The following is a 21,493-nucleotide window of genomic DNA, read 5'->3' as shown; positions in this document are numbered from 1 at the left end:
GTTAAAATAAAAAATAAATGTATATAACTAAAATAGAACTAAAGACAAACATTAAGTTAGTGCTTAATAATGTTATTAATATATAATATTTACATATACAAATAAAAGTATGTTTTTATATATTATTGATTTTGATTATTATATTTATTGAATATAATGTACAACCATCGTATTATTGAAAAGGTTTTTGAAATAGTTATTTTTATTTTTTATTCCTACCTTGTTCTTATAAATATTTGTTGTTTTCTTTATTATTTTATTTTAGTTCTTCTAAAATGTTCGTTTTCTTATCTCAAAGTACTTAGATTATTTATTAAGTCAATATCAAATATTTTTCATAAAGGAGGACAAACATTTTGATGATAATTCGAGTAATGATACTCAATTTCTGGTGAGAACATTGGACATGTTTTAAAACATTGCTAAAAACTTATTCCGTCTCAAAGGTTTATGGGTTTGACGAAAAGTTAAAATCTATGAAATTCATCGAGCAAAACCGTAAATGTATCATTCATATTTAATACCCTTAAAGCTCATATCGAGTAAATGCAAGGAAAATCCGATGAGTACATGCACATAATAAGACTTTGCAATTTCGTAATGAGACATTACAACTTAAAGAAATGAGTGTCACAAGACAATGTAAAGAAAAACAAACGACATGGAGATCCTTAGACAATAACACCAAATCAATGACATACCTTTGCCTCTAGCTTGAAAACCTCTAACCATAGTGGTACAATAGCTCTACAAATTTGAATTAGCTTATAAAACCATACTTGAGTCAATTTACTCTAATAGTAGAATCACTCTTTGTCGATAAAGAAACAAAGCACAATTCAAAGCAGACTTTCAAGCCAAAGAACCTTTGTATCACATTGTAAAAGTTACAAGGGTAACTTCAAAGAGTTCAAAATCAAACACCTTCCTAAAGAGCAAAATAATAGAGTCAAGGTCCTATCCAAATTGGCTTGCACCAAAAGTCTAGGACAACATCAATATGTTCACATGTGTGTATGTATATGTATGAGGACTATATAAAGGAAACTCTTAAGAAGCAGTAATGACAGTTCACGAGCCACTTCAGATGATATTACTCAGATAATATGTTCAAATTTTAAGGAGTGACGAGACAAAAAGGACAACATATATTTTCAAAGACAAAGTTGTAAACAATTGATATATAAATACTCCTGTTTATATTAAGTAAAATCTAGGTTGATTACAATTGTAATCCAAATAGAACACCAACCAAAAAAACAGCACAATTTTCTGCTACTATCACAAGGGAAAAAGAAATATATCAAAATGCAGGAATTTCGTAGTCTTCACTGATGATAAAAGTGAATTGACGCCCATGAATAGATAACCTTTGAGTGATGTAATCACTGTAAAAGGCCAGCTTTCAACAGAAATTTCAATGCCACCAAAATATTATTGTCATTTTGAGATGCTCAAGATTCCATTGTATCTTTGAAGGACCATACATCTGGCATCAAAACACAAAAATGATGCCAACAATATTTACTATAAACCTACACAAGTTAGGAAGTAGTTGTCATTCACTGTGAAAAAAGAAGCAAAACTACCCAACTGCTTCTTCAAAAGAATGGAGGGGTGGTAGATGAATTAGCATTCAGACCTTTATTTATACTGCGTATCAATCAAAGGTTGTCTACTGAGGCTCATTCAAAATTTTCTCATCAGATATCATCATCTGTTTTTCTTGCTCCAAATAGTATATTTTATCATTCATATTTGCTTTTCCGTATGCTTCAATCATGACAGAGTATGTAGTGTCATCTGGTTGACATTCTTTTTCTTTCATACGCTTGAAAAATCTTTCCATTTCAATCAAAGAATCCTCTTTGGCACAGGCAGATATAACTGCATTGTAAAATGGAGTATTCATATGTATCTGAAGCTTCTCAGCCAAAACAACACTGCTCATTACTTTATAGAAGATTCCTGCCTTAGCGTAGCCATTGATAAGGCAGCACAAAGTCTTGGTATCTGCTTTCAAACCCTCAGCAACCATTTGATCATATGCACGTTCCATGTTTGCAGCATCACCTACATCTGCAAACGCCTCAATCACAAAGTTGTAAGTTGGAGTTGTCCATGGACATTTTTCCTTGTGCATACACTGCATAACTGATGACATTTTATCATACATTCTTTTTTTACTATAAGCTCCCATTAAAATATTAAAAGTGCTTCTTTGTGGTTGTATCCCAAAACTACAAAACTTCTCATACCATTTCTCCATCAGATCAATCAGACCCTCATCGCGAAAGACACTGATGACCGCGTTCATTGTCCAAACATCAGGCTTGCATGTAGTGCTCTCCATCATACTTGACACTATCTTCTCCATCTGATCAAACTTCCCAGCCTTACCATAACAACTAAGGAGGAGGTTCTGGGTAGGAGTGTTTGGCATGATAGATCTTTCAATCATTTTATCATACACCAACTCAACCATTTCAAACTTCAAAGCATCCACAAGAGCTTCCATCAAGGTAAGGTAAGTTATGATATCAGGCTGGCAATTGGGGATGTTCATCATCTCATCAAGAATCGACAATGCCTCATCAACAAGATTATTTCGACAATAGGCTGCAATTAAGGCCGTGTAAAGTTCAGTACTTTCACAACCATCTTCATGTATAGAGCTAAAAAGCTCATTGGCTCGATGTGGTTGGCCAGATTTTCCAAGCAACACAATGAGTCTCATGTAAGTATCTTCTCTGGGTTGGTAATAGGGTTGCCCTCTAAGCATGCCAAATAACTGTTCATTAAAAATGCTAATTGAGATTTGAGTATAAAACTCATGAGAAAAGAAGATATGTATTGCGAGCGAGTGTAAAACAATAGCAAATCACTATGTAAGAAAAATTTTGTCGATTTTTACACCAACTACCTTAAAACACTTCATTGAAACCTCTCATTTTTATGTGACTATGTCCTCTATTCACATCACATTATGTATATTTGTTTAAACTTTTTTAAGAAAAGAGTACTTTTTTTTAATAAAATAATCACTTATTAGTAATGTTTCATGTTTAGATAGACTTATTTAAAGAAGCAGCAGAAGATAGAAGAAAGTTGAAAAGCCATGGAATGATGTTTTATGAAATTTTTGGGACAAAAAAATACTCTTAGAAATTTGGTAATGGCAGTTTATCCTTCAATAGGGTTACCCTCCTCCTCTTTCTTACTAATTTGTTTTTTAATTAAGAAAATGTTTTTGAATCACGTAAACAAACACATATCAGTTTCTTCTAGTACAATAGTCACTTAAAAATGAAATTATTATATAATAACTTTCTTTGTTTATTTATCACATCAGCACTTCTCTCTCTATGTGTATAGGAGCAAAGCGTATCCATGGATCACTTTTGAACTTTCAAAACTAGTATTAAAGGTAGTAGTGTCATACTAATGTAGCACCCCAATGAAATCAACATAAACCAAAAGACCTTCAATTAATTGGACATAAGAATATCAAATTCCAAGTATTCAATCAACAAATGTTTTTCAGCCCAAAAAGAAAAGGATGGAGTTTATGAAGCACAAAGGGGTGATGACTGACCTCAAGGGTAATAGCCCAGTTCTTCTTATGAATGTGATAGTATAAGACTTCGGGGAGAGTGTGAACCCACACTTTATCACTCTTCCTTTTCTCCTTCTTTTTCTTCTTCTTCTTGATGGGTGTCTCCTCCATATCCTCAAAGAACAGTGTTTGGGAAAATTCCTTATCTTTCGGGTTTCTGGTTTTGGTTGCTGGAGCTGGTTTTCGGGTAGAAGAGGCAGAGACACTGGTTTTTGACGGAGCAGAAACTGAGAAGCGGGTGACCCGAAAAATCGGATCTTCAGCTGTGGGAAATTTGGTATGGGGAATGGGAGAAGGAATAAAGGAAGAAGAAAGACAGAGCGACATTGAAACCATGGAAAGGAAACAGAGACAGATAACTTTGTTTCTTTGAACTTTGTGTGTTCTTTCGTAATTCATGCCATCTAATTGTCATAGTAATTTTTAGGCTAAATATTTAATGTTTATTTATTTATTTTTAATTTCATGTAATCTTATTTTTTCTAAAAGGGTTCAATATGCTCCCTTAACATTGTTAGAATGAATAATGATAAAGGAAAACGTGACATTTTAAGGTTATGTAGACTAGATGTTAATTTAGCGAGGTTTATCAAAGAGAAAAATAAAGGAATTTTGAATTCTTTTTTCTTCTTCTTTAAAATACACTTATAATCATTAAAATTTTAAAATATATTAAAAAAAATTAATATACCAACATCAATATTATTTTGAATGTTGAATATCTAGACTCGAAAAAAGGTAGACGCCCAAAACTATTTTTCCAAAACATATTTTCATCTCAAAAATAAAGAATATGGATGATTAACAAAAGAAAAAAAAAAGCATGACTTGCCTTTGTTTAAGAGGCAGAGAATAAATCCCCACATATAGGTAAGGAGACACTCAACAAGAAGAAAGTTCTCATTTTTATGAGAATGAGAAAAAGTGGTTGAAAAATTTATAAGAATTTTCCAAATGGTGTATTTTTGTACTAAGTTTTATAAAATATCATTTGAACATAAGAGATTGAAATTATAATCTCTCATTGTAAAAAGTCAATAAGCTCTAGTAGAAAGGACTACTTCTCCACAGCTTGACGTACCAAAGTTTGGATGAAAGAATTTCTCAACATTTAATGAAGTAAGATCACCTTCACAAGAAAATATTAAAAAAGAGAAAAAAATCAAATTCAAAGTATTCAAGACACAGTTAGAGAATTAAATGGTTGAATACATCAGAGATACACAAGGACATCAAAATTCTATATGAAGTCGCTGCAAATTACATAATTCTCTGGTTACAAGTAAACTAAATCTAGTTGCTTATATAATTTTCATAATATCATCAATAAATCAAGATAGCAATAAAGGGTACTCACCTGTAGTAAAACTTGTATAATTATTGATTATTACAAGTACCCTCCTAATTCCAGCGAACTTACCCTATTATCTTTGAATATACATGAACTAATAACACCATCTACCTAACATTAGATAGCACAGTGAACATTTTGTGCTGAACATCTGAAGTGAAGGTAAACCTTCCCTACATATTTTGATGACAGCAACTATCATAGATGTATATACTCAGAACTAAGACTTTCACACTTGAAAAAACAAAAGTCCAGGCCTAAAGCAAAGAATATCTAATATACAACATTACATGGATCCATATTCCAATGACTCCCAACTGAATGGCTGGAATACGAAATAGACTTTGGGAGAGCTTTTGAAGAGCAAAGCCACGCAGACACACACAGCTGCAATGGCAACCATTGACAGCATTGCTGGCCTATAAACCAGTGCACTTCTCATACCACCGTACGCCAACTTGTGCTGGCATACCCCACAATGTCGCACCATTGCTGTTGTTTCAATCTTTTCAGTTTGCAAACTTGAAACTTTTGATGACCTATGGCCATCTGATTGCTTCTGCCTTATGTTACTATCTACAAGAGTGCCAGGGATATTAAGCACATGTTCACTTTTGCATGTGTTGCTTATTTTCGTCTGGACAAGTTGAATGTAGGAGTAGTAGCCCCGCAGGGATGCATGATCATAAGGGGTCAAACCTGTAGTGTCCTGAGCACTTTTCCATGCCTCAATTCCCACCTGAACATGGAAAACAAAGGAGTGAAATAGTTTTTACCACACCCTGCCACATGTAATTCAATTAAGAAGAGACAGTTAAACTGAATCCAGGACAGGAGCTTGCTCAACAAGAAGGTGAAAAGTGGGGAACAGGAAGAGTGCTTTTAAGTATTATCATAATATAGTGGCGATTGAAGAGCTTGGAGGATATATGTGCATATCACATCTTAATCTCCAGAAAGGCATTTTGACAGCTCAAAAAAATGGCTCATGACACTTCCAAGAATTTTTTTTTAATTCATTTCAATAAATTTCATAGTGAAACTTACAAAAATAAACTCACGTGATATACTCATTTAAAAAGTGCTTTTGTTTACCCAAATGTTCCATAACACATCTCCCATATGTTGCATTGGAGACCCACTAATTAATACTATGGCCAAATAGTATATATGAATGAGGCTGATCCTCATGAGGGTCATCCTAGAGGTAGTTGGACCTATTAGACCACTCCGTATCAGATTATTATCAGAACATCCACAAATGTCTAGTTAAACACAACTTAGGAGCAATATATCCAGTGTTTGGTATATAAGAATTGTTAGAGATCTCACATTCACAAGTGATATGGTTAAAATAGTGTATATAAATGAGGGGCAGTCCTCACCCTATGAGCTAACTTTTGGAGTTGTCTTAAGAAGATCCAAACCCAAATTCTAAAACCTGGAGTTTGTAAAGGTTAAAAAAGTAAATGAAGATGTATGATGCATACAGAAGAGAAAGGAATTACCAGTCCTGGATCATCAGTTAATGCATCCAATACATTATCCGAACCATGCATACTTGCTGCAACATGAAGGGGAGTCAATCCAGAAGGCCCAACAGAATCAGGTCTGAATATGAATCTATTAGGGGACTTGTTGACTTGCTTCTCTTTACTGTCTCCACCATCTGAAGTATTAGCTGGCACAAATTTTAGCAGTAGTTCCACCATAGGCCTGCAATTTCTTTTTACAGCTTTGTGCAGAAGATCCATCTTTAACAATGATAACTCAACTGATGTATGCTCTCCTATATCCACAGTGCCTTCAAAGATAATGTTCAAGAGCTTTTTCATCACAGCACACCAGTCATGGTCCATAGAGAAGCCAACAAGCCACATGAACCGATTAAAATGGAAGCAATCTTGTAGAGGTGCCACAGGACCCAGCCTAACTTTCGCACGGGTTCTGTGAAGGAGCCAACCCATTTCTTGTACGAAATACAATGCTTGGGTCTTTTCTTCCATTAGTTTAGTTTTCATTTGGATGTCATCAGCAGTCTCGGCTGCCTCAATGACATTCTCCAGCTTACATATCTCTGAACAAATTTCTTGCTCTGCAACTATGAATGGAAAGGAACAGCTGCTAAGACCATTATCTTCCACCTGAGTAAAGATTATCATATCAGATATAAAAAATATAGCTTTAAAAACAAGAGAAAGCAAAATCATATTTATGCAGAATATCTTTTATCTGAATCTAACACTTGACAATTGTCTGCTTGAATAGCTGAAACTAACTATCTATCCGCATTTTTGCATGGACGGGTTACTTGGCTCCATTCAGCCATTTCATAAACCATCTGAAAATTTGTTGGTTTCAGGAATAAAGTATCACTTACATAACCAATTTTGCCAAGGGAATAGCCACATAATTGCATATTAAATCAATGACTCAAGACAGGAAAAAGGGGAATGGGAGATGTCAAACCTAGGACTCACTCTCATTTATTGAATGGTTTCAATAGTTCATAAGAACCTAAAACTATGAAGGACCTGCAAAGTATATTAAAGTTGAAGTCACCAAATGGCAGGCATCATCTAATTCTAAGCTGAAAAAGTTCACATTGAAAAAACCAAAAATTACTTCATAAACTTTGCTGAAGAGAAGGCCAGTGCAAACAGAATACTTTTTCCAAACACAAAAAATTGTAAGTATGAGTACACCACCTCAATAAACCCTCTTCCACTCAAATTCGGTATACTACAAGAGAAACTCAGATGCTGAAGCTCATTATGTCCAATGGCAGCATCAGCATCAACCAAATCATAACAACTATCTTGCACCAGATACTTCCCTTCAAGTGCACAGAGCAACCTGAAATCAAGAGGAATGGATTAGCTTCAGCTCCAATTGCAGCAAACAAAATCCAGACCACATGTCACCACAATCTATTTATATTGGATTCCGTAACTATCAAAAAGCAATCATTAACAAGATGTTACATAGAAAAATAAACATGTCAAATAAATTGTGGAATAAAATCATACATTATTCAAATACGAAACGGCATGTCAGTACTATTATATTATAAAAATTAATTAGGGGAAATGATTAAAAAAAATCATTTCAATTAAAGACATGATTTTACCTATCAACAATAATTAACTATGCCAAAAAGATGAAAATGTTTATTTGATATTTAGATAAGATATAATTAATCTAATCCAATACATACATCTTTTATACTGTAAATTTGGAGCATAATTTAAAAGCATTAAGTACAAACTCGCAAATACTTTAAATTACTTAAAAAATAAGTATTAAACCTTTTTTAGACAAAAATATTTTATTTTAACGAAATATATTTATTCACTTAACTACATTAAGTATAAAGATAAAAAAATGTAACTAAACATTGGATACGGAGAAAGTGAGTCACTTGAATTTTATTTATAACAAGTTTAAAGATCATATTATAAATACAATTCAAAATCTTATATTTTAGTTATTTTTAATTTAATTGGACCTACAACGCACAAGTGGTATACTAGTAAGGAAAAGCTATACCCTACACATTTAAGTAGTGTATATCTCATCCATTTTTCAAACAAGTTCAGGGCCTGGAAAAGTATTGCATAGCGTTAACCATATGAAGTTGTACTTTCTTTGAAAATCCTATCATATCATACTGCCCTAGGTCTAAGGGATATGAAGTATCTCCAACAAGCAACAAAAACATTATATATTTTGTTTTTCCCTTAGTTCTTCCAATGAGTTAGTGTGCCTGCAGTATAATAACTGAAATAAGTCTGCTGTTATCAATGGCAGATGGCGGAATATGGTGGAGGAAAAAATTCCACTATATAAACACACCATAGCAGCCTACGGCACCACCAAATAGGCCTCCCTCAACAAATTGTCTATGGCAGTTGGCGAAAATTCCACCACATCATTCTGGCATGGCCACACCATTTAACAACATTACTTAAGTCCCAACTGAAAAAATTTGAATCATCAGGCACGTAGAGATTTACCTGGTGTTAGAAAACAAAAGGTTGAATCCTTTCACAATAAATTGAACACAAGAACTTGAAGAAACAGCAAGTGGTTTAACACAAAAAATCTGACAATTCTGTGGACTTTTGAATCGCAATGGTACATCTAAGACCACCTGACCTGCAGGAGAGATTTATGACATAAAAATTGTAGTCACCTATGTAAGATGAGATAAGATTCTGGTCATAATTGATATACAATCATATGAGAATAGTGAAGATAACACAGTGAGAGAGAGCAAACCATTATACAGAAAAGCTACCGAGTGCTGCACTCTTGTATATATCCATCCTGATCTCCAAAAAGAATCATTCGGCACAGCAAGTTTTCTCAAGCTGGATCCTAGATTATGGCATAGCTGCTTTGTGAAATAGTAACAAATAAACATTTAGATATTCTATGATCGTTCCCACGGTTCCAGTGGCAACTAATATATGATATTGTATCAAACTATACCTCTTCCCAAGCGGAATTTTCTAGACGGAGATATACAGTTAATATGATACAGCCAGGCCTTATATAGCTCTCTATCTCGGTGGGACTGTGGGATAACCAGTTAAGGATCTGCATTCAAATAAAAACATAAATTAAGCAGTGAAATTGTTTATACCAATTTCAAGGCAAAGATAAAGTACCTGTGATCGGAGAGCATGGGGAAAATCATTTGGAGCCTTGCCAAATAGTTTGAAAACTATTCGATCTGTGCGACTCTGCAAACAGAAAATATAAATAAAATGCCAACAAATACAATCTTGACAGCCACCAGAAAACAAAGTTTGTACTTAAAAAAGGCAAGTTAAACTGGGGTGGAGGAGGAACACTCTATCTATAAAGTAGACCATGACTTATATGAACATTGAACTGAATACATTACTTTATCAATTAGTAAGAAATGAATCAATCATAATATATATTATACAAAAGTTGACAAATATAAAACAGAACTTCAAAAAATTTACATCAGATAACCAATTCCACGGATTTGCAGTGGCTGAGAAATCTACACGAATATTTGACTAGCTGATAAACAAATTGAAACTAAAAAACTAAAATGAATCATAAGATCATTTCCCTAATAAATTAAGTTAACTTAACTTACCTTACCTCTTTGATACAGAAGAAATAGAAACATTATCACACTATAGAGGAATAGGGAAATGAATTACAATCACTATAATAGTATACCTGAGCTTCTCCACTAGAACTAGATGGTGACTGTGTAGAGGTTGAATCTGAGTTTCTACTTGTCTGTGGTGGACTTGACTTGAGAGAGTCACATTGGACCCATAAAGGATTATCAAGGGACCCATTACCTGAAGGCAAAGGAGGACGAGAATTTCTTGTGTTCTCGACATAATCCTGTACATCATCATATGCACTATTCAGGTCAATATTACTTAACCCAATTCTTCCAACCGTAGTCTCTGCTGAGACTGAATAGGGTGGAAGACTATCCCGTGACAGAAGTACATTTGACAACTGTGGTAATGAAGGAGATTTTGAACTTCCTACTCCATCACTGCCTGAACCTATGAATCCTTTAGGCATACCATTAGCAGGAGTCATCTCACATTGTATCATAGACTCTGGAGGGTCCCGACTGATTACACCATTATCCATCTTGTTAGAAGTATCAACAGGTCTGGACGTTTCAGGACCATTAGAATTTGTCTTAGGAACATTCTGTGCAGTTCCAGATGTTCCTGCTTTTACCAAATCTTGAGATCCCTCCAATAAAGAAACTATATTTCTTCCATTAATTGTACCAGCCAGACTTGCCAGGTTCCTCAGCAGATGGGATAGAACATCCTGGCTTGTCATATTATCTGAACCATTTGCTGCAATTATATCGAGTCAAATAAGTATGCCAATAATGAAAGCCAATGTAGCATAGATAATTAGAATAGGCTCAAAACAAAACTTCATCTTTTCAAAGAAATATTTGAGCAGAACACACTCCCTATAAGGCTAAACCTTCCAACTTTCTAGTGATCCAGTATTCATGTGCCAGAACATGGAAGGCAAACCATAGCATAAATGAAATGATAATAACAGCAGAGTGAATCATTATTCTAATGACCAATAGGCAGACTAACTTTCATTACCAAATTATTTTCCAATCATTTTGGCAATGAAAAATCTACAGCGGAGAAAAGGAATCAAGCTAAATTGTTCAAGAAAACCACCTATCTTTGGTGAAGAAAGCCTTCACCATCAGAAAAAAACAGACTCGTAAAATCATCATGGCAACTAAGCTAGTTCTTCATTTAAATAACCTGTTAGCATCATTAAATTGTCACTACAATCAAGTCACGCATTATATTCATAACACAAGATAACACATCCCAAATCATCCCTATTATCATCATCAATTCAGCACTAAATTACCCTTAAGACTTTACTAATGCACCTTTCTATTCATGAATGTTAGGCATACAAGCTCACTAGTTACGATTACAACTACCAACAATGTTAAATAGCTGTTATGGCACGGCACTTTTGAATCACTTTGCTATTCGCCATCCATTATTTTCTGTACCATGGAGCTATCCACCATGGCACCAAGCATTCCCCAGCATCCATGACAGAACTTCCCCCTATTATTTTTTTATTTTAAACAAAACTTTTAAGGGATACTTCACACTTAAAATATATCCTCAATGCTGTTCTTGTTCTTCATCAGTTGAATGTTTCTGTGCTCTGTCTTTTTTCAACATTCATAATTTAGTTATCCGCCTTTTGGAATTAAGAAGTTAGTTATTTTATAAAATTTCACAGTCATGTTCTATGCTATTTTTATGGTAAAACTAAAATGGTGTTCCCAATTCTTTTTCACTTATAGACAATGTCAAGGACCCAAACTCAAGCTCTGTGTTCTTCTGAATTTCTTTTAATTTATAGATATTAATTAGATAGTAATATTGTTAAAGACATTATTTGATTATGTTAGAGATATGATTTGATAGGGAAATATGCTCCCAAATATTTCCCATTATTAGATATTGGTTTTATCCTTTAGTAGTGTATCCCTTCTCCATTATAAATAAGAATACTCATGTAAGTACACAACACAGGGACTGAATATATCTGTTCTTGGTTTCTCTCTTCTCAGCATGGTACTGAACGGTACTATCCCAAGTGACCTATTTTGTCACTAATCCTTTCTACATATATATTGCAACCATAGGCAGTCATCTGATATTGATAACCTTGATTACTACTACGTCCAGAGATTCAAGCTCAGAGAGCCAATGCTGGAAAAAAAAGGAAAGCATACCATATCAAACAATAGAAGGAACTTCATAAACACCAAGCATTATGCTAAATTTCTCTGATTTTTTGTAGAAATGGTACTTTAATATTCCAGTTACCAGAATTAGGAAAACAATCAATGACACAACCGATCTAAAGAATCCCATATTGGTGCTTAAAATTAAACCAGGACCAGTTCTAAATTTCATATTTGTTATGCACTTCAGCTTCAGCATTAGAACTAATTCCGAATGATGATTTCTAGGGAATAAAAACTATCTACAGTCCTTCTCAACTCTTAACCTAAATAGAAACTTTATTTCCAAGAAACAAGAATAAGTGAAAAGCAATCTACATCACACATATGTATCGTATAACACTCCAGCCACATAAGTTAATACTTCAACAACCATCACCTGAACATTCACCATGTATTGCCACCGCTACTTGGATACCTGCTCTGCTGCTATGCTATCTACTTCACCATATTATTAAATAATTTAAAATTGAGTTTACAACATAATACATATATCAAACAAGAAAACTAGAGCTGAACTAAGACTATAATTATTGTGCTTTGGCACTATAGCATGGTTACTACCGTATGACTTAGTGGGCATGGGTTCCAGTCACCAAAATGACCTTGCCACTCATGAGAGTAAGGCCGCATACATTTGACCTTGCCCAAACCCCAAAATAGTGCCTAACGAACTAGGCAACTCAATTCATTGTTCAGTAAAAATTATAATTCCAAACATCAATAGTAATTTTGTTGTGCAAATGAATCCTAAGGCAATGACCATTGATTTGCAATGAGATTTAAATAAACATAAATAATTATGTCAATGGGGTGGACTTTGCCCTTTTATGAGGATTACATGGACTAACCAAAGTAGTCAGTACGTACATAAAATGTTGCAAAAGAGATTATCTTTACGCAAGCAAAGGACTGCCCTTTAATTTCTACTGTTAAGAACAAGTCATTCTACTTGTCATCTGAAAGAAAATATCACCCAAACAAATGAAAAGGAGAAGTTTCCACAAATATATATATCTTGAAAAATAATCCTAGGATAGGGACCAAGTGTGAATACTCTCAATAACATAATTTATGTAAATGTTCATTGTAATGAATCAGCTTAGCTATGCCAAAGGGCATTAAAATTTCAGTTGTGATCTTAAACCGCTTAAAATCACATAGGACGCCTTGCAATATTTCGAGATAATTATCCACCCAAAAGTGCAAGAAGGTTAGTTGTTGACTTTAAATTTCCATCAAACTTGGAAGTTCAAAATTGCATGCTATATATAAAGGTGCCATTTCTTGAAGATAATAATTAGTTATTTCATTTTATCGTTTAAAAAAATTATTTATGGCACAATTGTTTCGACATTAAAGCATAAATAAAAAATTCAAAGATATCAATTGACGCCTTTCAGCAAGGTATCATCTGCAAAAGCTTCCACCTTTTTTGAAAAAAATTATGATGATCAGACTTTGTCTCATGCAGAGGATACACAGACCAAACAAAACAATAAGCAGCCAAAATACATAACTTGTGGTCGGAAAGAATGCCAAGTAGAAAATTTCTAAACACACAGAAACTCACAATGCATATTGGACAGTATCCTTAGCAGACTCATTAACAGATAACTACTGCCCTTTTCTTCATTCACAGAGCCGTCATTAACTACACTAGCATCAGGATGCGTTTTCCTCCTCCTCTTATTGTGGCCTGCCAGACGCCTTCGACAACTTCTCTTCCCTTCATCAAATTCTTGAAGAACGTGAAACCTGCCATGATTCTAACAAGTTGTATTAACTGGGGTGCAAAAGAAAAGGTTCAGGAAACTACAAAATGCAAATACAGCAGGTTTCAAACAATCAACTGCAAGTGACAGGAGGGCTAATAGGGTTAAAAACTTTACCCTACACAAACCCCGGATAATTATCTTTCTCTTTAGAATATGTTCCAAAAAGTTAATGAGATGAGCAAAACAATAATATGAAAGGAGCTCCCTCGTAAACTATCATTTCATAAACTAACTGACCTGCTACACTGTTGACAGAATCTCTGCATAACATTTCCAACTAGTGCCTTGCTTGCCTTAGAATGCATATCACAAACTTTGTGGCGGCGGTGATAATCCTTCGCATTACTAAGATCAGCCCTACAATCTTCCACCTGACAAACAGCCCGGTTCAAGGTACTCCCTGTTATCTTTGTCTTCTTTCCACTTTTTTCCTCCCCTTCTACGATAGGGTATACTTGGACCCCAAGGTTCAAATTAAGAGAACCAGCTCCATCATTCATCTCCACCCCACCTTCATCAGCAACACCTCTCCTCCTCTTCTCCAATTCTCTCCTTCCTTCCGCAAGGTTAACATTATCATATGAAGAAGACAAACTGTTAGAAGCATCACCAGCTGCACGAATTTCAGGATCACCAGGAAACAGCTGACGACTCCTACAATCTGATGGCAGTGAATTCAGTTGCGTAGCAGTGAAAAGATCCCCATCCCACTTCCAATCATTCAAATCCCACTCCAAACTTCTCTTCCCGACACTCTTCATCTCTGGCACCACAGGTCCATACAAATACTGATTTTTCCCTTCTAATTGAGCCTCCATGAATCCAGACACCCCAGGACAAAAAAATCAACAAATCCCAAACACCAGATTCTAAGTCCACCAGAACACAACCACCCAATTGAATAAATTACAGCATAACCACAAAGACTTCAAACCCTACCTCCAAAAACACAAATTAACCACCCAGAAGACCAATAAAAGGAACAATAAACCCCAAAAGCAAGCCCAGCTCACATGGATCCGAACAACAGCTACATACCCAACACCAGCAAAGATGCCAGAATCAACCCTTGAACTATGGGGAAGTAACCCATAATTGAAAAATCCCCCATAATTGAAAAATCGAAACTTGCAGCATGATTTCACGTGGGCCAAAAGCTCAATGTCAAAGGATTTGAAGGGTGGGAGAAATTGGCATCAAAAGTGAAGAGAAATTGAAAGGGAGAGAAAAGAAGCAAAATAGGAAGTGGAGAGAGATGAAGAGAAATAAGAATATAGGAGGTGGCCACAGAAAGCATGCGTCAAACAGAGGGAAATTAGGAATAGGTTAGGAAGGAATGTGATGAAAATGCTGTTTCTGTGCTCAGACAGTGCTTCTTTCTCTCTCTTAATTTGTGTGTGATGCCATGGTAAAGGAATCTTAGAGGTTATAAATTCACTTTTTCTCTGGTAAAACTGAAATCAAGAAATAGTCAAAAGTACATAACAAAATCTACATTCAGAGACTGACTGAGGATGCTATCTACTGTCTACTTACTATGTTCCTTCATACGTTCCCACCACCACCTCTTACCTAATACTCCTTTAATACCATGTCCAGACCACTAATTTCATGGTAAGTAATTCCTAATTATAAAGTTAATTAATTAATTAATTAATGTAGTTAAAAGTGATGAAAATATTTATAATTATTAGTGGAAGTCCTACCGTGATCAATTTACCCCAATACAACACCAATTCAAACAAAACAAATTACACAAAAAATTACAACACAGATTTTAACAGTTTAAACACCAACATCATTTAATCAACCAATTCCAAACAAAATAAACATGTAACTCACATGATCAAAACACCACCAACAACTTTTAGTTGGTTTCCCTTATCTTTTAGATAATTAAAACAGTTTCAACTATTTAAAAAAAAAGAAGCTTAATATCAATTTTGGTCTTTAATTTTTTTTGTTAGTTGTGTTCAGAGTCATCCTCCTATAGTCATCCTCCTATTTTTGAGTTGTTTCGAATGATTCTTTGTAAAAGTAGTTCAAGTTGATTCTTTGTCCTGACGGCGTTAAAAACGTTAACAGTGTAATATCCAATTTAGCTAATAGTGGCAGACCACATGTTGCCACATTACCACATTCTATTACATTACCACATTTTTTCACGTCATCACCCTCTTTCACCAGATCCCTTCCACCCTCACCTACCATCTTCGCCGGCAACCACCTTTGCCGCCATCAGCCTTGCACCCCCAACTTCTAACCTCACACCAATAACCTCGTGCCATCACCTCCATTGTAAGGATTCAATTTTGTAGTATGTATGTCATATGTGTTAAGCATAAGTCATCGATATCTTTGTTGACTATTGGAAATATATAAGTAATTTGTAATTGGTTAAGATAGTTAAAATTTGTGATAATGTGAGGAAATTTATGGAGAAAATCTTATTTGATGTGTGATTCACTAGGTTGTGCCTTGAGGTAAAGACGGTTCCATTTTGTGTAGTCATTCTAAACTCTAATAATTATTCATACTCATGTAGAGAGAATGATTAGGGGATGAGAGTGACAGGAGGTCTTGTCACAAGGACGACCCTAATGTTCTTATTGTTAGGAATCCAAGTATTAGTCCAAGTCCCACATTTGATAGAAATGAGAAAGTAGAGCACTATATAACGATGAAAGACTCATTAACCCATTGCCTTTAAGGTTTTGGGTAGAGAGTGGTGTCAATCCCTTACATGGTTGGGCTCATATCTCATTGGTGTTTGTGTCTCCCCAGTGAACCTCTTCCTCCATAGACCCAATAGTGGTATCAAAGTTGATGGTGACCGGCTCAGACAAGTATAATGGTCCATGTAGACTCACCCTTGAGGAAGAGATTGTTAGAAATCCAAGTGTGAGTCGAAGTCCCACGTTGGATAGAAATGAGAAAGTAGAACATTATATAAATATGAAAGACCCATTAACTTATTACCTTAAGGTTTTTGGTAGAGAATGGTGTCAATCTCTTATATGGTTGGACTCATATCTCATTGGTGTTTGTGTCTCCCCGATGAACCTCTTCCTCGATAGATCCAACACTTATAACTATAACAAGTATTTTTATCACCAAAAGTACATAAATTCACTAGTTTTACTCAAGGACATGTATCCAAATAAATTGAGTTTAAAAATAGTTTAGTTATATGTATGTTTTTTTTGTGATAATTGAATAATTCATTGTATTATAAATGTATGTTATCTTTTTTTCCAACTAGCTGATCCTGTTGTGTGTTTTTTGGTTTCTATGTTGTTTTATTTATTTTGTAATGATCACTTTATTGGTGTGATAAATAAATATATAAGACTTAAGGATGAGGAGCCAACTCTGTTGTATTGAGATGATATTAGATCATATTATATTATGTATAGTTTTAGAAATGATCATACCGTAGATTGAAAATATATATATATATGATATTAATATACTTTATCTTTTGAATGATTGTCTTAATATGCAATATACATTGAATTATTTGTTTTTTTAATATTCATTACAAAATATCTTAGTATTGTATTAAATGGAATATTATAATATATATCATGCATTAATTTAAATTCTTTTAGGTTAATTATAATTTTAGTTTCTATATTTTATAAAATTCTTAATATGGATCATTACATTTCTTTTCCGCCATTAAATTATTTAATATTTAACTATTTGTAATTTTGAACCATAATTTTCTTTTCTTTTTTTAATTTTGATTTTTTAATTTTTAAATATTTATAACTTTTTTAGAAAATATAATGAATTGTTATTATATTACATTTAGTAACAAGTCCATAAACTCGCTCTCATTTTGAATTATCTGAACAAATAATAAGTATGTGTGATATATCTTTTCCAATTCCATTTTATATCATGTTCAAAATAAAATAAAATAAAAATTATAAAAATACATATAATTAACCAAAAACTTAAAGGATAAATGTAAAAAAATTATTGACATGAATAAAAGTAATTAAAAGATAAATCAAAATTGTTGTTTGTACGATTAATTTATGTTTCTTGGATTTTTTTGTACTTATTTGCTTCTTTAAGGAATGAGAAATATGTCATATATTAACATTTGAATGTTGATGTCATCGTTATAAAAACAAAACTTAGATGCAAAACATATATACAAAAAAAAAAATTAAAGACCTTTTTAAAAGAAGTATATTACCTAGAAAGATTTATCAACCAGTCTCAATCCTTTACAAATCAAATTCGGTATTTTCTCAATAAATTGGATAGTAAAAACTTATTGAAATCATAGTAAATATATTATAATTTAATATTAAAATTTGAAACATCAAATCAAATAAATGAATATAAAAAATGTGTTTTACATTCATTTGTTTAAATTTTTCTTAATTTTAAAATTACATTTTCTATTTAAATTCATTTGTTTCCATTAAAAAATGTTATTTACTAATAATAAAGATATACAACCACTCTTATTTCTCTTTTTTGAGATACAAATTGTTATCATTATATACTAAAAAATTGTTTTTTTTTTTACATTTTTAAATTTAATTATACATCTTATTATTTAATCAGCTGCCATTATTTTACGAATCTTACCACAGTAGTTTATTTGATACATGTTTCTGGTAAGTTTTCAATTTTTATGCATTTCTCTAGTCAATTTAAAATAACTAATAATAAAATATGTGAAAATTAACTTGTACGATAAAATAATAATAACAACAATTAAATGATGAAATATGTAATTAACTCTAAATTTTAGTTATGGTTAAAAAATATCCTTAAAGTTTCTAGTTATTATATAAAAATTATATACATAGCTTTTGTGGCACAAATCATTGACTACTAAAAGCAATGTTTTTCTTTGATACTTTTACAGAATAAGAAAAAAATATTGGTTTTTGAGTGACAGTTCATTTTGTTCTCTGACAAATGCAGTGCATGATCTCTCTCTGCTATTCCTCAACGTGTCTGCTACTGTTCACAATGTAAGTGCAAACTCAACATCTCACGTGAAAGTTGAAAATTGTCATTACAACAAACAGTGTCCATGCATAAGCATTTGTTCCTCCAATATTCTATCATCCAAAAACTATACTTATAAAATTGATGTAAGAATAGTTTCCATGAATCTAGCTGTTCGTGTCCACTCGTTGAAAGTGCAGGCCAATTTTTATTCCTCAAAGGCTCATCTCACTTTCCAATTAACATTTTCTTACTTATTATCTTCAAGTTCGAAAGATAGGAACTTTTTATGAGTTTTCAAATAATATATTCAATATTACAAAATCAATCGGTTTGTAAGATATATACGTCTTAATCGTAAAATTAAATATTAATTATTAATTCGATAATAATTTAATACTACATGTCATCGTATATTCAATAAACAATAAAATTTTATTATGATAAATTTTGAACATTCTAAATATTAGATGCAGACTTTAAATTTAATTTAAATTTATAAAATATATTTGAAATTTATACTTACTTATTTACTATAAATCTATCTTTAATCTATGTGTGATTTTCAACGTTTTAAGATAAATTCGTGATTTGAAGTTGTGGTTTTGTAGAAACTAAAACATGGGTTTAGTTTTGTTTTATAAAAGTTTTTTTCGTAAATATCATGTTGTTGTGTGTTATGTTTTCTATAAAAAAAAAAATCAGAGTTCATGGTTGAAATTTGTAGTTAGCTTCTGTTGTCTAAATCTTGAAGGAGACTTATATATATATATATATATATATATATATATATATATATATATATATATAGAGGTTGTTCTAAAAAACTACTAATTGTAGTGTGATGCAGATCCTGGAGTATTCTTCTTTACTTATTTTGCTTGAAATTTCCAAAAAGACAGAAACTTTTCCTTTAGCAGTAAATGTATATTTAATGTTCTGCATCATCTTTATATATGCTTCACTTAACAGAGCGCTAATTACCTAATGATTAATATGGATGGCTTTTGTCTATCCGTAATATTTTATCAACAGATTTATTGACCAACATGTGATAATTACTGATGATCTATAATCGTTGATAATAACACCGAAGGATTATAAAGATTAGGATTGTTTGATATAAATATTAACTTAATTAAATGCAAATTTAGAATTTCTTTTTCCATTCTTTTAACTTATTTTCACTCAATTTTTTAATATTACTAATTTCGATTTTAATTAATGCAATTAAGGTTACTAGCACAAATTTATTTTCTCCTAATATTCATCATAAATTACCTATATATGATTTCACAAATTTGAGACAAGGGACTTTTAGAGGAAAGAAAATTAAAATATTTTTTTTCAAACTTTCTTTCATAACTTCAAATTCAAACTCCTTTTTTGAACAAGATGTGTGGTCAATTAAATGAGATATATAACATCTATAACTTAAGTTTTACTTACATGCAACAAACATCATTTAAATTTAATACAAATTCGTATTTACTCTAAATGTACTAATATCTTTAATTTGAAACAGTATATTAAAATTTAAAAATAAATTAAAATTAGGTTAAGTAAATTTAAATAACCGCATCGAAAATGCCTATAAAATTTTTAATAGAAAATATGAGAAGTCATATCCATTCAGAAAAGTAAACTAAATCTTAAAAATTATCATGGTGAAAGTAAATACTTAAATATATAATAATAACTGGATGGCTAATTCCAATCAATTTACCAATTCCTTGCATTGGATATGTAAATCAATAAAATTTCATAGTCACGGTTATTAAATTGGCTAGTTAACACTAGTTAAGTTAGTTTAATTAATTCTTAAAAAATAAATAATTTTCAAGACTCGATTCAGTAGATCATTCCAATAAATTTCAAATATTAGTTTTAAGGTTTAATATATCATTTGGTTCTTAATTTTAAGCTTTTTTTTCAAAGTCGTCCTATCTTTTAAAAAAATTCAATAACGTCCCATATTTTGTTAAAAACGGTTCGAAATGATTCTTTTAGCTTACGGTGTTAAAAACATAACGGTGCAATTATCTTCGTGGTGAAAACTGAATGATGTGTACAGTTTTTTATTGTGTGGCAAGGTGAGATGAATTGAGTTGGCAAGGTACATGAAAATGTTAAAAAAATGAAGTTATTAGGTAAAAGAAAAGGGTTAGGATTTGTACAAAATCATTGTAAAATCAGAAGTCCCAATTGCAATTTTCAAAATCAGAATCTCAATTCATAATTCACAAAATCATGTGCAAAATCAGAAACCCTAATTGCCAATTTGCAATTTACGTTCAGGTGTAGGTGTTCATGTAATGTGAAGGTGAAGCTCAATCTTTACATTCATGTGTTTATATGTAATGTTAAATTTAGTTTCCCCTTTGGTAAAAAAATGTGCAATGTGGTCCCCTTTTCAATTTAAAACTGTGTACTTTGGTCCC

At 32.5% G+C, this 21,493-nt stretch overlaps 2 protein-coding genes across 3 annotated transcripts; both read right to left on the bottom strand.

The window, feature by feature from the left end:
• Positions 1-1,332: 1,332 nt before the first annotated feature.
• LOC108319460 (pentatricopeptide repeat-containing protein At3g06430, chloroplastic) lies at positions 1,333-4,767 on the bottom strand. Its single transcript, XM_017550605.2, has 2 exons — positions 3,596-4,767; positions 1,333-2,791 (listed from the first exon to the last, which is right to left on the bottom strand). Exons 1-2 carry the CDS (start codon positions 4,013-4,015, stop codon positions 1,676-1,678), a joined length of 1,536 nt encoding a protein of 511 aa, XP_017406094.1. The 5' UTR covers positions 4,016-4,767; the 3' UTR covers positions 1,333-1,675.
• Positions 4,768-4,953: 186 nt separating this feature from the next.
• On the bottom strand, positions 4,954-15,571 carry LOC108319471 (squamosa promoter-binding-like protein 12). Of its 2 annotated transcripts, none has more exons than XM_052875889.1 (10): positions 14,310-15,571; positions 13,868-14,052; positions 10,191-10,843; positions 9,641-9,715; positions 9,462-9,569; positions 9,249-9,366; positions 8,984-9,125; positions 7,676-7,823; positions 6,476-7,111; positions 4,954-5,706 (listed from the first exon to the last, which is right to left on the bottom strand). In XM_052875889.1, exons 1-10 carry the CDS (start codon positions 14,888-14,890, stop codon positions 5,254-5,256), a joined length of 3,099 nt encoding a protein of 1,032 aa, XP_052731849.1. In that variant the 5' UTR covers positions 14,891-15,571; the 3' UTR covers positions 4,954-5,253. The 2 variants fall into 2 exon arrangements, with proteins under 2 accessions (XP_052731849.1, XP_017406105.1); XM_017550616.2 differs by having other exon boundaries at positions 9,249-9,363; positions 14,310-15,570.
• Positions 15,572-21,493: the final 5,922 nt, after the last annotated feature.

Source organism: Vigna angularis, chromosome 4 (assembly GCF_016808095.1).
Source record: "Vigna angularis cultivar LongXiaoDou No.4 chromosome 4, ASM1680809v1, whole genome shotgun sequence".
In the NCBI taxonomy this organism is placed as follows: Eukaryota; Viridiplantae; Streptophyta; class Magnoliopsida; order Fabales; family Fabaceae; genus Vigna; species Vigna angularis.
Note: the sequence above shows the minus strand (reverse complement) of the source record. Positions and strands in the feature narration are given on the sequence as shown.

Coding starts and splice junctions, on each gene's coding strand:
- LOC108319471 (XM_052875889.1), bottom strand. CDS start 14,890: ATGGAGGCTCAATTAGAAGGGAAAAATCAGTATTTGTATGGACCTGTG. Junction 10,844..13,867: donor GATACTGTCCAATATGCATT/GTGAGTTTCTGT, acceptor ATATAATTGCAG/CAAATGGTTCAGATAATATG. Junction 9,126..9,248: donor GGTAGCTTTTCTGTATAATG/GTTTGCTCTCTC, acceptor TCTCTCCTGCAG/GTCAGGTGGTCTTAGATGTA.
- LOC108319460 (XM_017550605.2), bottom strand. CDS start 4,015: ATGAATTACGAAAGAACACACAAAGTTCAAAGAAACAAAGTTATCTGT. Junction 2,792..3,595: donor ACTGGGCTATTACCCTTGAG/GTCAGTCATCAC, acceptor TTTAATGAACAG/TTATTTGGCATGCTTAGAGG.